Raw genomic sequence first — 12,753 nt, 5'->3', positions numbered from 1 at the left:
ATGTCATCTGGAGTGGAATAGCCAACTGCTATGCGAAGTAGGCCCAGAGAAAGACCCCAGCACATACACATAATAGCAAGTTGATGTTCAGGACGTGTTTCACCAGCGGTTTCTCCTCCAGGGAAGCCACGGGAAGCGGCTCGGGTTTAGTCGGCGCCGCGTTCTCGGCGTTTTCCTGTTTGCGCTCCATCCCGCAGAGCCACAGAAAGGCGGTCATCAGCTTCGAGTTCCCTTTGGCGTTAGTCGTACCTAAAAAGACAGTCAATAGTGAGGTACAAATCTCACCAGCAAAACACATCCCAGGAATGTATCAGTGTGGTCCTGTACAAAGGGTCTTGATGCAAAAACGCACCAGCGTTCTTTAAATGAATACACTAGCTACGCTGAGGTGTAGGAAGCCCTTCAATTAGCATCTTTTGGGGCTGTAGTACCAATTTCATTCTTCCCTGGAGCTCTGAGCTCAAGTTCTGCTGTTCCCAACATTTAATAAACAGTAACAGTAGACCAAACCTAAAAGCTCAGCTGTAGCTGCTTGGTGCCCATCAGCTTCCTCTCGCAAGTGCATGCTCTAGTCCATTTAGGGTTACTCCACGCCACACGCGTGTAAATTGAATTCTCCCAGCTCCGGTGCGGGTTAGGGCATACATGACTAAATGCTGGGAAGACAGCACTCATGCACAACAAACGTGAGGCTTCCCAGCAGTTGGGAGAGCTGCACAGCAATTCATTAACTTACTGATCCTTTCAACAGCTTTTTATAGATCAAAGGAATACACAGCAAAAGCTGCAAAGTTATATAAACAGTGTCCCAAGCCTGGCAAAAACAAGTGATGATAATCATCGCTGGAAAATGCAGAGTGAGTTGCTATGCATGTTTGTACCTAATACCGACAAGTACAAGTTTTAAAAAATGTAAATCCTCCTTCACTGATCTGTCAAGAACTCCGCCCAGGGCTCTGGGTTCTCCCTGCTGCTAGAGTCGATCAGAAAACATCACTGAAAAACAGAAATGGAATTTCATGAAAATAATTGTGTTTTTCCTCCACCCTCCCCTTTTTCAACCAGTTCTCCTTGCAGCAGGTGCAAGCAGCACCAGTCTCTAGTGCAGGGTAAGGGGCATGGCTTTCTGTATCCCATCCAGCTCCTTCTTGATTTCAAGCATATCTAATGCCATCAAGAGATGGAAAAGAAACTAAACTTCTGCTTAGGTAACACTGTCAGGTAAAAACCTTTTAGCATGCCCTGAAGTTACAGAAATCCAGAGGAAGTAGCTTTAACGTTTCTTGTCTTCAAAGCCTTTACATAATGCCTAGGGTTGTTAAGTGTAGGTATTACTGAATACGACGTTGGAGCACTTACATTTATTATCATCTGAACTATTTTCAGAAGCAATGCTTATATCAATCTGGAGAGCTGGACGCTCAGCTTCACACACTCCTTTTGCAGCATCTGGGGAAGGGCTGACTGCTAGGTCTTTCTTGACTGGTAGATCCCCACGTGTGAACCAGGTAAGCCGACTTATCTGATGGCATGAAGAGTGGTGTTAAAGAAAACTGCTTTCAAGGTTGTTTAAAGGACTACCTGAGCAGTAGAGCAGCCTGCAGAGAGAATACTTAGAGGGACTGAAATCTGTTCTCCCACTCTGTTGGAGCAGGTGAACAGCAAAGTGCTCAGCTGGTAACTACAGAAGCGACAGCTACCACCGGCATGTTGGGTTTAGTTCTGTCTGAAACACGACAGCTGTTTGTACAGCTACACTCTCTGAAGGATGGCATTCTTCACTCTCTGTTACCGAGGAGGAGACATTTCTGCACGGGACCATCACTGGATGCAGACTGCGAGCGGGTCAGTGAAGGGAGCAAAAGAATGGAAATTGTGGCCAGGGAGGAATGATTCAAAGAACTGGGGTTGTTGAGAGAAGAGAAGACAGGTGGGAGATATGATAATTTTCTTCAAATATGTGAGAGACTCATTAAAGAGGAGTGTTCTCAATATCAACGATAGGGCGGACAGGAAGGGATGAGCACAACATGAAGCTGGAAAGATTCAGGTTGGAGATGAGGAAAAACTGCTACTGGAGGGGCAGGTGAGGTCTCGATTTGATCACACACCTCCCTGGGCATTCCCCCTCTCTGGGGACTTCTAAGAATAAGTTCACCAGGTCTTTCAGAAATGTGTTGGGTTAGTCCTGTCTTGAAGCAAGAGGATGCGTTGGCTGTATGGTTTCTGAAGGTCCCTCTGGCCCTCCTTTCTGCTGTTAATTTTTTTCTGCAGCCTCAGTGTATCTATTGAAAATAGTCAAACTGGCACAAACCTGTTCCAGAGGAAGTGTGCTCTCTGCCCTTGATTTCTTTTTTCTGCGAGTAAAAATGGTTCCTCACTAAATTAGTAAGAGAGTTGATAAAGATGACCCAGAAGCTGGAATTTCTTGGAAAATAGAGGGAAAAAGCTAATATGTCATGGATTAAACACACGTTTGAAACTTAAGAACAGCTCTTTGTAGCATCTACTGTTGACCAGTGTCCAGGGTGGGACTCTGGATTTATGGGACCAAAATCTTAAATGGCAGCAGGGTGCTGGAGCAGAGGAGGGATTGCTGTTACAAGTGATTGCAAGTGTGATCATAAATAAAGAACGAATGGAAACTTCCATTTCCAGATTATTTATCCCCACATTATTCCCATGGATGTAATGTAGGGCATCCTGGAAACCATTTACAAATAACAAAAGAAATCTGAAGGGGTGACGCACCATTTCTTCCGAGGGGGCTTCTGTGAGCATGCTCACGACCAGCACAGTGAGCGTGGAGATTGCGGCCAGGACCATGGAGAAGTAGAGATAGTGCATGTACTTCACCACGCCTGGTCGGAGGTCGATCTCGCCGCACTGGGGCTCTGGGTAGATGAAGTCCAGCACCAGCCGAATGACGCCCAGCAGCAGCCCAATCACCAGGCCCCAGAACGCGCCCTAGGAAAGGAAGGGTGTTCTTTATTGGAGCAAGCAGCATGCATCCACCCAGGATCCAGGGCTATACCCACATTCTCAGGCTACAAGCTGGCCAGGCTTTCTCCTTGCTGTTTTTTTGGCAGGCTTCCCTCTGCTCCCTTTTCCACTCTTGCTATCCAGGTCTGCCAGTGCTGTAACAGCAGCCTGGTACCTCTCCTCCGTGCAGTCAAGTGGGTCATTAATTTTGGTATGGAGGGGAAGGATAACATCTTATGCCACAATATTTTGAAGAGTGATATCTGTATCCTAATGGTTGCCTTAACCCTGGGGGGCTGACAACTACTCTCCACCTAACCAAAGCCTGGTTTGGGAAGATTTTACCCTTTACCCAGCAACAGTCTTTGTGGAGAAACTGGAGGTTTAGGACTCCTGAGGCCAGTTGGTCTGGCTCCTTCACTCTCTGGGCTCACTGTGCCTTCTGTAGCCCCCCTGATGCAGATAATACAAGTCCATATAATAAACAAGCTGATGGCTAGTAAGCCCCTAGCAGGCTTCAAGATTTCTGAAGGACACCCTGCAACGGAGCAATGCAATCAGGAATTGCTCCATCCTGTATTGGTGATGGTTGCTTGCGTTGTGTAGAGGTCTGGGTGCATTTGTTCTCCCAAACACTACAAGTGGCGGCAGAACTGCAGCCTGGGGTGGTGGCTGGAACTGCAGGGCTCTTGTGAGGACAGCGAGGCCACAGAGGCCACTGTGCTGAGCACAGCGGCGCTGTTACCTTTTCATTCGCTCTTTTCCAGAAGCAACCCAGTATAAACACCATTGCCACGGGGGGCTGCAGGTAGGAGCTGATCGACTGGATGTAAATAAAGAGCTGCCCTCCCTGGCCAGCCTGTACCAGTGGGATCCACAGGATGGAGACCACAGTGAGCAGCAGCACAAAGACCCTGTGCAAGAAAAAGATGCCATTACTGCTAGTTCAGACTGTTCTTTTCCAATTGCTCAGCTAGCAAGTCTCCAACTGAGATCTCCCGTAACTGTAAGGCCTCCACTTAGTCCTCCACCAAACCTGTGCAATATGAAGATACTACATCTGTACAGGGACAGCAGGCTGCGAGGTGTGCCAAGATGTGCCTCTGATGCTCAGGCCCTGATATAACATGCGTGTCCTAGTTCTTCCTACCTGCCAACGATCATGAGTTCCCACTCGGAGCAACGAGGACGGAAGTGTTTCCAGAGGTCCATGGTGAAAATGGTGCTGGCACTATTAAAGATGGAAGTCAGGGAGGACATGAGAGCTGCTATCATCACTGACATCATCAGGCCCCTGAGTCCTGGAAACAGAAGAAGTACAGCTGCCCTGAGGAATCCCCAATAACCCCACTGTAGGATGTCCTCGAATTCTTCTTTGAACTAGAACAGACTTTTAAAAATGTTTTTAGCCTCGATTTTAAAATGGCAGTGTTAGGGAGGTGTTAACAGTTGATTCTCATTGTTAAACATCTGCGCTTTATCTTATCCAAATTTGACTGAATTAGACCTCTAGATACTTGATCATCACCCATCTCGCCTGTTGCATGCTGTCCCTTGCCACTGTCTCACCAAGCCCAACATAAACCCCACTGAAATTATAGTTGCAGGGTATTTCCCTCTCTGAACTTCTCTCACAGATGCCTTTTGGCTGGTGCATACCCATCAGTGCCAGCACCATTACCAAGCTCCTTACCCACAGGCAGAAGTTCTATGACCAGCTTAGGATAAGCAATATCGGAACAGCCAGACGGGTTGCCACAGATTTTTCGGCAAATTTCCGCATCTGCACAAGCCACCAGATCTAAAATAAGGAAGGGAGAGTGAGAGGCAGTATTCCATAGCCACAATAAACCACTGTATCTAAACAAGTTAGTCTACTGAATGTTTTAATCTGCTTTCTAAGTGAAATACTGGGTATTGGAAAGCTTGGAAAGCTTCCAGAAAGTAATGCAGGACTATTCCAACACAGTGAGGTAAGAGCAGCACTGGGCTTCCCTGTTTTCCCTGTTTTCCCTTCCATGCAAAAGATACTACCCGTATAGGTAGCTGAGCTGCTTTGAATGTCTAATTTTTCTCTAGGAATGTTGCTCCCATGAGGACTAAGGCTATCCACCCACCTCTGGCACAGCCCCTCACGGACAGGCACATCCATATGTTCCCACCCGGTGAGCAGTTTACAGCCTTCAAGGTGGTATGTTAGGATTTCTCCAAGTGCGTCAAACTTAAATTGCAAGAGGGGTAACATGTTTGGTGCAGGAGGGACCTAAGTGCATGATCAAAACGCAGAGCAGCTGCAGGTAGCAAGCTCAGAATAGGTCAGCACAACTGTTGTGAGAACGGATGACAGCCAACTGCTCTCGCACACGGAGCAGCGCGTTGTGCAATATGTGTCTGGGGTCTGCTGTAGGAGGGTGTGCATTCTCCAGCTTATAACTGGAAGAAAATTTCTTCATACTTTGGGCATTTGATGCATTGCAACCTTTTAACTTATTCAGTAAAGGCTGTTCCAGCTCCACAGAGTAAGCACAACCAGTAGTGATAAATAGAGGGAACAGATCTCTCCTTCAGCACTTACCTGGGAAGAGAATCCGGCTGATCATGCCTGGCATTACCATCATAAAGAGGGGCAAAATTTTCAAGTAGGAGGTCATCAAGGAGCCTCCTTTGGCATGAGAGAGGTTTTTAGCAGCAAGGGACCTCTGAACGATGACCTAGAAATTAAGAAATGTGTTTGGTCTGCTGTCAGCAGAGAGGAGCTAGCCGTAGATGATGGGATACGGATTGCATTCATGTGTATACTTCGTCCTTCTCTAAACTATTGAAATCTTAGAAGGATGAACACAGTGCCTGGCTGTAGCTTTATAATTCTTGCTTCAGATTCTGAATACCTTACAGAAATGTAGACCTGAAAGGCACTGCTTGTGTCATCAAATCTGAGCCTTGCTTCTGCAGTATGCTGTGTTGCATAATCTGTTCCTTAAACTAATCATACTCAGGCTTAGAATTTTATTTTCTTCTTCTTTTCTTGGGGACTTCCCTGACCCAATGGCTAAATCTGGCCAGTTCAGCAGCCCTCCTGCCAAAGCAGGACAGAGTCTGAAACAAGCAAAATGAGTTAAATAAAAGAATACTACAGAAACATCAGGAGGTTGCTTAGGACTTCGGTCCTGCTGCCTCTGATGTTGTCACTAGGAGGGATGGTAATCAGAGCCCTGGAAAGTTGAAGGTGTGAGTTCACAGGTGGTTCAAAAGAAGTGAAAGGCTTGAGTTAGAAAAAAAAAATTAAATCATCTTTGTAGACTGGGATTAACTCATACGTACATTCTCACCCCTTTTTATGTTGAAATGATTCCCAAAACTTAGTTGTGCATATCAAGTTTTGCAGCTTTACTATTGGAAGCGACAGATTTTACTGAATTCCCATCAGAAATAGTAAACCAGTCCAGGCTACATTGCAAACCTTAGGTTTGTAATCAGATTCATACAACCAATAACATGTTTTTGAAACCGAACAAAGAAATAAGCAGTATCCCACCTGATCTGTACACCAGTACCACAGGGATGGGATGGTCATTCCCACCAAAACTCCTGGCCAGGGAAGGTCAGAGTTAACAGGGTCTCGGAAAATGTGAAAAGCATCTTCTCTTGGCAAGCCGCAGCTACTGTTTTCCTTGCGGGTGCTGGGAATGGCATCAAAGTATTTTGTCTGCAAACCTTCAAGACCGCCAACTTCAACAAAGCCTAAAATAGGTCATGAGAAGCAGTTATCACATCTCCCGGGTCGGTACTCTGATTTTCAGTCTCTGTAGTTTGCTATGGGTGATCCTCCACAAGTATTCTCTAAAATCGGAAGCTATTGCCTCTAACATTGGGCCGGGGGATAGCATAATGCTAAAACTGCTGGCTAGAGAAGGTGCTTGTTTATCTATAGTATTGCTTCAGAAAGTATTTCTTTAGAGATTTTTCAGGGACTACTCATGCATTTTTGCCACATAAAGAACTACTATAAGATTATTTGTATAAGCATATATTCCAACAGGAAAATACATAGAAAGCAGTTCCCAGAACATCAACTGAGTAATCAGTTGTAATGATCCAGCTTGTCTGTAGTACTTGGTAAAGCATCTATCATAGTTTTAGTAATAAAATCCTAGGGAAATACTCACTGAAGACCATGAGAGTCACAGCCCCGATCAACATGATGAAAGTTTGCAGAGCATCTGTGTATATCACAGCTGCCAGGCCACCTAAGAGAGCAGAGAAGCAGCAAACGGTGGGAAACTGGGTTTGTTCTGTTGTAGCATCTCACGCTTTGCAAAAGGTTTTGACAAGCAGCATAAGCCGAGCCCCAAGCCTGGCAGGCTGGCGTGTTCTGACCATGTTGGGTGGCAGCTCGGCCAGTTCCTGTGCATGATACTTTGGCTGAAATTTCTCATGTTTTGAATCATAATGAGTCACCATTTTGTCACTAAAAAGCCAAAGTCCAGTATAAGTACTTCTACGGGAAATACATGGAAAAGCTCCAAAACAAGGCCCAAGCTGAATAAGGAGGAGAAGAAAAAAAAGGGGGGGGGGGGGGTATCTTTATGAGCAACATCACTAGGGGTGAGCACTGGGAAAGGAGCAACCTTTATTTGTTTGGGATTTGCTGCTTACTCCGTGCATGGCTTTTTTCCATTTGGCCACCCGTAAGCCCTGAAAGGGCACCCAAGATTGATAATGCTTTCCGCATTACACGGCTCATTGTTATGTAAATCACTCATACCTCCAAATGCCCAGAGCAAAAACGTATTGTGCAAATGCCTCGAGCAAAGCTTCTCCTTAAAGCAGAACTGACATGCATCCATGTCTGGTATGGCCTTATAAGGGGTATTCATTTACGCTTACCTGGTAATTTTTTTCTTAACAGGCAAGTTATCAATTACTTTCTGCTCCCCCATTATCCATACTCATGGCAAAACCAGATGGTATGGGAAACGCAGGACTCCTATCACAAGCACGAGGATGCACGGTGCATTGCGTGAACGCGCTCAGCTCACTAAGCGGGATCTGTGGTATGATCTGAAACTCAGCCACGTACCCGCAACAGTGTAAACGGCTGTGATTGCCAGCAAGCCTGCCACAGCGATATAGAGGTCCCAGTGTAAGGCTTGCTGAATGAAGAGGGCCCCGGCATACATATCAACCTAGAGAAAAAGATAGTTATCACAGTTGCAGTGATATTACTAAGCCCCTCAAAGCTAGTAGTGCCAGGGAGCGTGAGCATTTAGCTGACCAAGCTGTCTCCCTTAGTGAGACCAGTCTGGTTTGTAACTGTTAGTGACTCCCTGGCTCCCTGCAGCGTCTTCTCCACATGGCACATCCCTCTGCAGCCCCAGCTCCTGTCTCCTGTGCATTAGGAGCAGGCTTCGTGCAGTGTTTAGACAGTTTATTATTACTAGTCATGCGGGGACAGGGAGGGCAATGATGGAGCTCTCCTGAGAGAGGGGGAACATGCACAGCACTGTGGAAAAGATATTTGAGCGGGTTGAGCTTATCTCTTCCCCAGAGCACCAGCGAGCTGAGTGGGGAGAGCTGTGCTGGGGGCGGGGGGAAGCGGAGCACCTGCGGTGCAAACCCCCTCGGGTGCCTCGGCCAGCACCGGTTTGCCATAATGTGAATTCCTCCCTGCTGACACGGTGACAGTGAGATAATAAGAAAGAGTGTCCTCGGGGCTGGGAGCCAGCCCTGACCAACTAGCTCTGCAGCTACGTGAAAATGCTGCATTTTAGGAGAGCTTTAGGATAGGGAAACTGCAGACCACAGAATGACAGACAGATACAAAGGCATCCTGAATACAGGAATCGTATTATCAGAGATTTCCATCAAATGGTTAGTTTTTTCTAGAGGAGAACCTGACCCTAGCTCCTCGGTGCCACCTGAACCCCGTGACTAGCATCCATTTCAGGGGGCACACAGGCAGGCGTGTGTCAGACAGCGCGTCCCACTTTGGCCCTGTACGTACAGGAAAAACACCAGCAGGGACTTGTCTGATTTCACAGATTTATGCACTGCTGCATGGTTAATAAACAGCTAGTGAGGTGTTGCACAAGGGTTGATTCAGTTATTTATTCAAAGCACTACATCAAACAGGTGCAATAAATCACTAAACTCTCTTCACCTAAACACACACCAACTCCTACGTTCTTATTCATCCTGCACATAACAGTGTTTGGTGTCTGCACAGGCAATAAATATGCAAAGGGATGAAACTGGGTAAGCTGCCAGACATACAAAATCTAACAACAAATGCTTCCACACTCACAACTCAACTTTTCAGTGAACTATTGCTCAGGACATTGACACCTAGCTTTCCTCCTACTGTAGCAAGCTTTCAGATCCTTAATGGAAAAAAAAGAAGTTATTCTTTTTGTGTAGTTTCTCAAAACAACTATAGTCTAGCTTCCTCAAGTATTTTGATAATATGCCTTTTTCTGCTAATATAGAGAAGGGCCGGTAGCTGCATTTCTCAGCCTCGCTGATCAGCACGTGTTTCCAAAGTGAATTTAATTCAGTCTGTTTCCATGGGTTTTTGCACTTACTGATATTTTGGTGAAGATATAGATGAACAAGTAGAGAATCGCCAGGAACATCTGAATTCTTTTGCCTCCAAAACGTTTCCGCAAGTACTCAGGCATGGTAGTAACCTACGCAAGAGACATGCTGTCAGAGAAGGTGGTACACAGTGGCTCCTGCGAATTGCAGAGGGCTCACCCACGGAGCCGGCGTGGGCGGTTTGCACTGGTAGAAGACCAGAACGGCCCTGCCAGTTGCATTGTGCTGGTATTTGGTTCTCAGCTGCCTACTTAGGCCAGCACAACAGCTTAGCAAGCACTGACTTTGCTATAATGTCTGACATAAGGCTCACTATGAACTATGATATGAGAGCCTCCGTCCGTCTCCTTGGGAGATGGAGCAACTCTGCTCCATTGCCAGTGGAGCAGTCTGACCCCCACACCCGAACCCGCAGTGCTGTTCCCAGGCAGCAGCTCTCGTCCCCTTTAGCCCAGGCCACCGGAGCAGCCGGGTGCACCATGGCTCACGCCCTGCCTTCCAGAAGAAGCACACATACAGCAGGAGATGGTTAAGCCCATGAGCCAAACAGGCGGTTTAAATACCAGCAAATCATTGATGGCCACAATATCCCATCTACTTACTCCTGCTGCTATGTAAATTGGAAGGAATAGCCAGGCCAACACCAAAACACAAAACATCCCCTGCAAAACAAATGGAAAGGAAGGTCAGCGATGCTGGTCAAGGCTGCGATCAGGTGGATCAATGGGGACATGGGGACTGGGTTATCCCTCAGAGGCCTCAAACCCCCAGCAGCTGGTGGTGACTTCTAGCTCATGCAGCAGGAGTCTGAGACTTTTGAGCTGCCAGACCTCTACCCTTGTGTGGCAATTCGTTGGTGTTGGAGTTGCCCTGTACAGGACAACAGAGATGGCTACAGAGCCGCTGTGCCACACTCACGTTCCACTCATAGGCTGTTGCGGCAATTCCTGAGGCGGCTCCTGACCCAGCCAGGCCGATGAAGTGGCCACTTCCAACATTGCTGGCAAACAGGGATGCGCCCACCTGGAGAAAGACAGGAAATCGGATCTGGCCTTGGCACAAGGCGTTGTTCTCAGCCTGGTGATGGACAAAGGGGTCACCAGAGTAGTTTGGTGCTCCAGTGCACCCACACACCCAGTGGATTCCCACCATGAAGGTTACACAGTGATGCTGTTCCCCCACTCATGACTATGGGGGACATGAAATCCTTGTCATCCCCTGCCACCTTCTTCTTTTGCGTACATGTTCAGTGGCTCTGGCACCTCTCTCCAGCTTCTTTCATCATTCGCTGCCTATCGCTGATTTGTGGGCATGTTTAGGACCATCCTGCTTCCAAAACAGTGTCTAGTCTTTCACGGAGAAGCAGGGCAGAAGGTGGAGGTAACAAGTAAAAATGCCAGGTCATCAGGTTCTTATATTAGTACAAACTGACTCATCAGACCAGCCCAAATGAAATACCCCGCCTAGCAGACTGGACCAACATAAAGCTGTGTCCGCCATGGGGACCACCCAGTTAATTCTGGAAATCTCCAGGTCAAAGCATGCAGAACCAGACAGACTTTGCAAGACAGCAGGCTGGCTGGCACGGGGGCGCAGGGCTGTGGCAAGGGCCCTGCAGCAGCTCCACTTCCCCAGTCTCAAATATGGGAAAAAAATGCCAGTATTGTAACTGGGTCTTTGCAAAACATGGAAGGCTTTTTTATTTTTTTCCATTTGGAGAAAGAAGTTCTGCTTGGACAAAAGTGCTTTTCAGTCTTGCTGTAGCCTAAGGGCACAAGCAGTGTAATGATGAAGATACTTACAGGCCACCAAACCATCTGTCCTCCAGCTAGAAAGTAGCCTTTTACAGTGCTGCGCTGCGTCTTCCACATGGACTGGGAAAGCAGAAAAGCAGAACACAGGTTTCAGCAATCATTTCAATTGCTGCTCAGACCATCACCAAGCCATTTCCCCAGCAGGAGACTCTGTACTGTCATCAGATGAAAGCGAAGGGTTCCTTGAAGGACCTGCAGTTGCTGCTGGGAAATCCTAGGGGACAAGAGAGCAGCAGACGAGGGAGGGGACTGGCCAATGCTGTAAGCCACATGCAAAGTTTTCTATCATCTCAGCATCCTGATTAAATGTTTTCTGTGATAAGCAAACTAAATCACTCCAGATCCACAAGGAAGACAAGCAATTTTGGACAAGAACTGCAGACATCCCTAGTTATTAGGCGCAGCCAGGAAAAATGCTCGGCGTTGCACATATTACTCGTTGACTCCTGTTCTTCAGAGATTTCAGACAGTTTCATGCAACACCATGAGAGTTATGCACCACATTTGAAGGGAGCAACTATTCATCTCTGCCTCATGCCAGCCAAATTGTGCTTTTGCTGTTACAAAAGCCATGCCAAAAGGACGTCCTTCTGCCTGATATATATGAACAGTATTTTCAATTTACGGAATCTGCTGTCGAGACCACTGTGGACAAGCACAGGTGATTTATAGGACAGCAATTCCTTCCTGGATGAACAAAACATCATTAGCAATACTTTGTACTTAGATGACCTCTTCCTTACAAGTGTTCTCAAAACCTTGGCAAACACTAGAGCTGAAGAGCTCTCCTCTGGAGCAGTGAGGACACTTCCCCCAGCTGAAGTGAGGAAAAGGACCTGTAAACTCTATCTTTCCACTTGTTCAGTTGAATCCAGTGAAGTGCAGCCTGATTCAAGACAAAGTAAAATAATTTGAGGCCCAAACAGCCGTATTTTTCAGTACAACAGGACACATGCAAAAGCTTTTAATGGTATCTGCTTACCCATAGCCCAACCGCGAGGACAAATAGGAAGTACAGCACAAGAACAGCAATGTCTATGGAGTCCAGCGTCTTCTGGGGAAACACATCCCACGGGGGCATCACAGAGGATGGCGTGCTGCTGGTGGTCTCCATGGTTTCTTATGCAGGCCGAGGGCTTCTTTGTCTTGATGCATATATCTGTTAAAAAATGGGTTACGTGGTTAGGAGAGGATGTGCAAGCACTGTGAAGGTGTTGACTGTTTCTTGAATAATTCAGGGGTTATCGGCTCTGTGGCTCTGGCTGCGGTGCTGCTCGTGCCAGAGCTGTGGCGAGGGCTCTTGTCTCTGGCATTTGCCTTCATTCATGACCCCCTTTCTGTGATGTGAAGATGCTGCCAGCAG

The 12,753-nt window shown here is 47.0% G+C and overlaps 1 protein-coding gene across 1 annotated transcript; it reads right to left on the bottom strand.

Annotated features, from left to right (window-relative positions):
• Positions 1–28: 28 nt before the first annotated feature.
• Positions 29–12,504, bottom strand: SLC5A11 (solute carrier family 5 member 11; the record flags this gene model as incomplete). The annotated part of the gene is made up of 15 exons (XM_082314467.1): positions 29–249; positions 1,360–1,522; positions 2,752–2,967; positions 3,728–3,896; positions 4,133–4,283; positions 4,676–4,783; positions 5,558–5,693; positions 6,518–6,723; positions 7,149–7,229; positions 8,063–8,168; positions 9,564–9,668; positions 10,179–10,238; positions 10,495–10,599; positions 11,379–11,450; positions 12,373–12,504. 15 exons carry the CDS (start codon positions 12,502–12,504, stop codon positions 29–31), a joined length of 2,031 nt encoding a protein of 676 aa, XP_082170593.1.
• Between the last annotated feature and the right edge of the window lie 249 nt (positions 12,505–12,753).

The sequence above is a fragment of the Platalea leucorodia genome (genome assembly GCF_965183815.1).
Source record: "Platalea leucorodia genome assembly, chromosome: 5".
Lineage (NCBI taxonomy): Eukaryota > Metazoa > Chordata > Aves > Pelecaniformes > Threskiornithidae > Platalea > Platalea leucorodia.
This window is presented reverse-complemented; position numbering and strand designations above follow the sequence as displayed.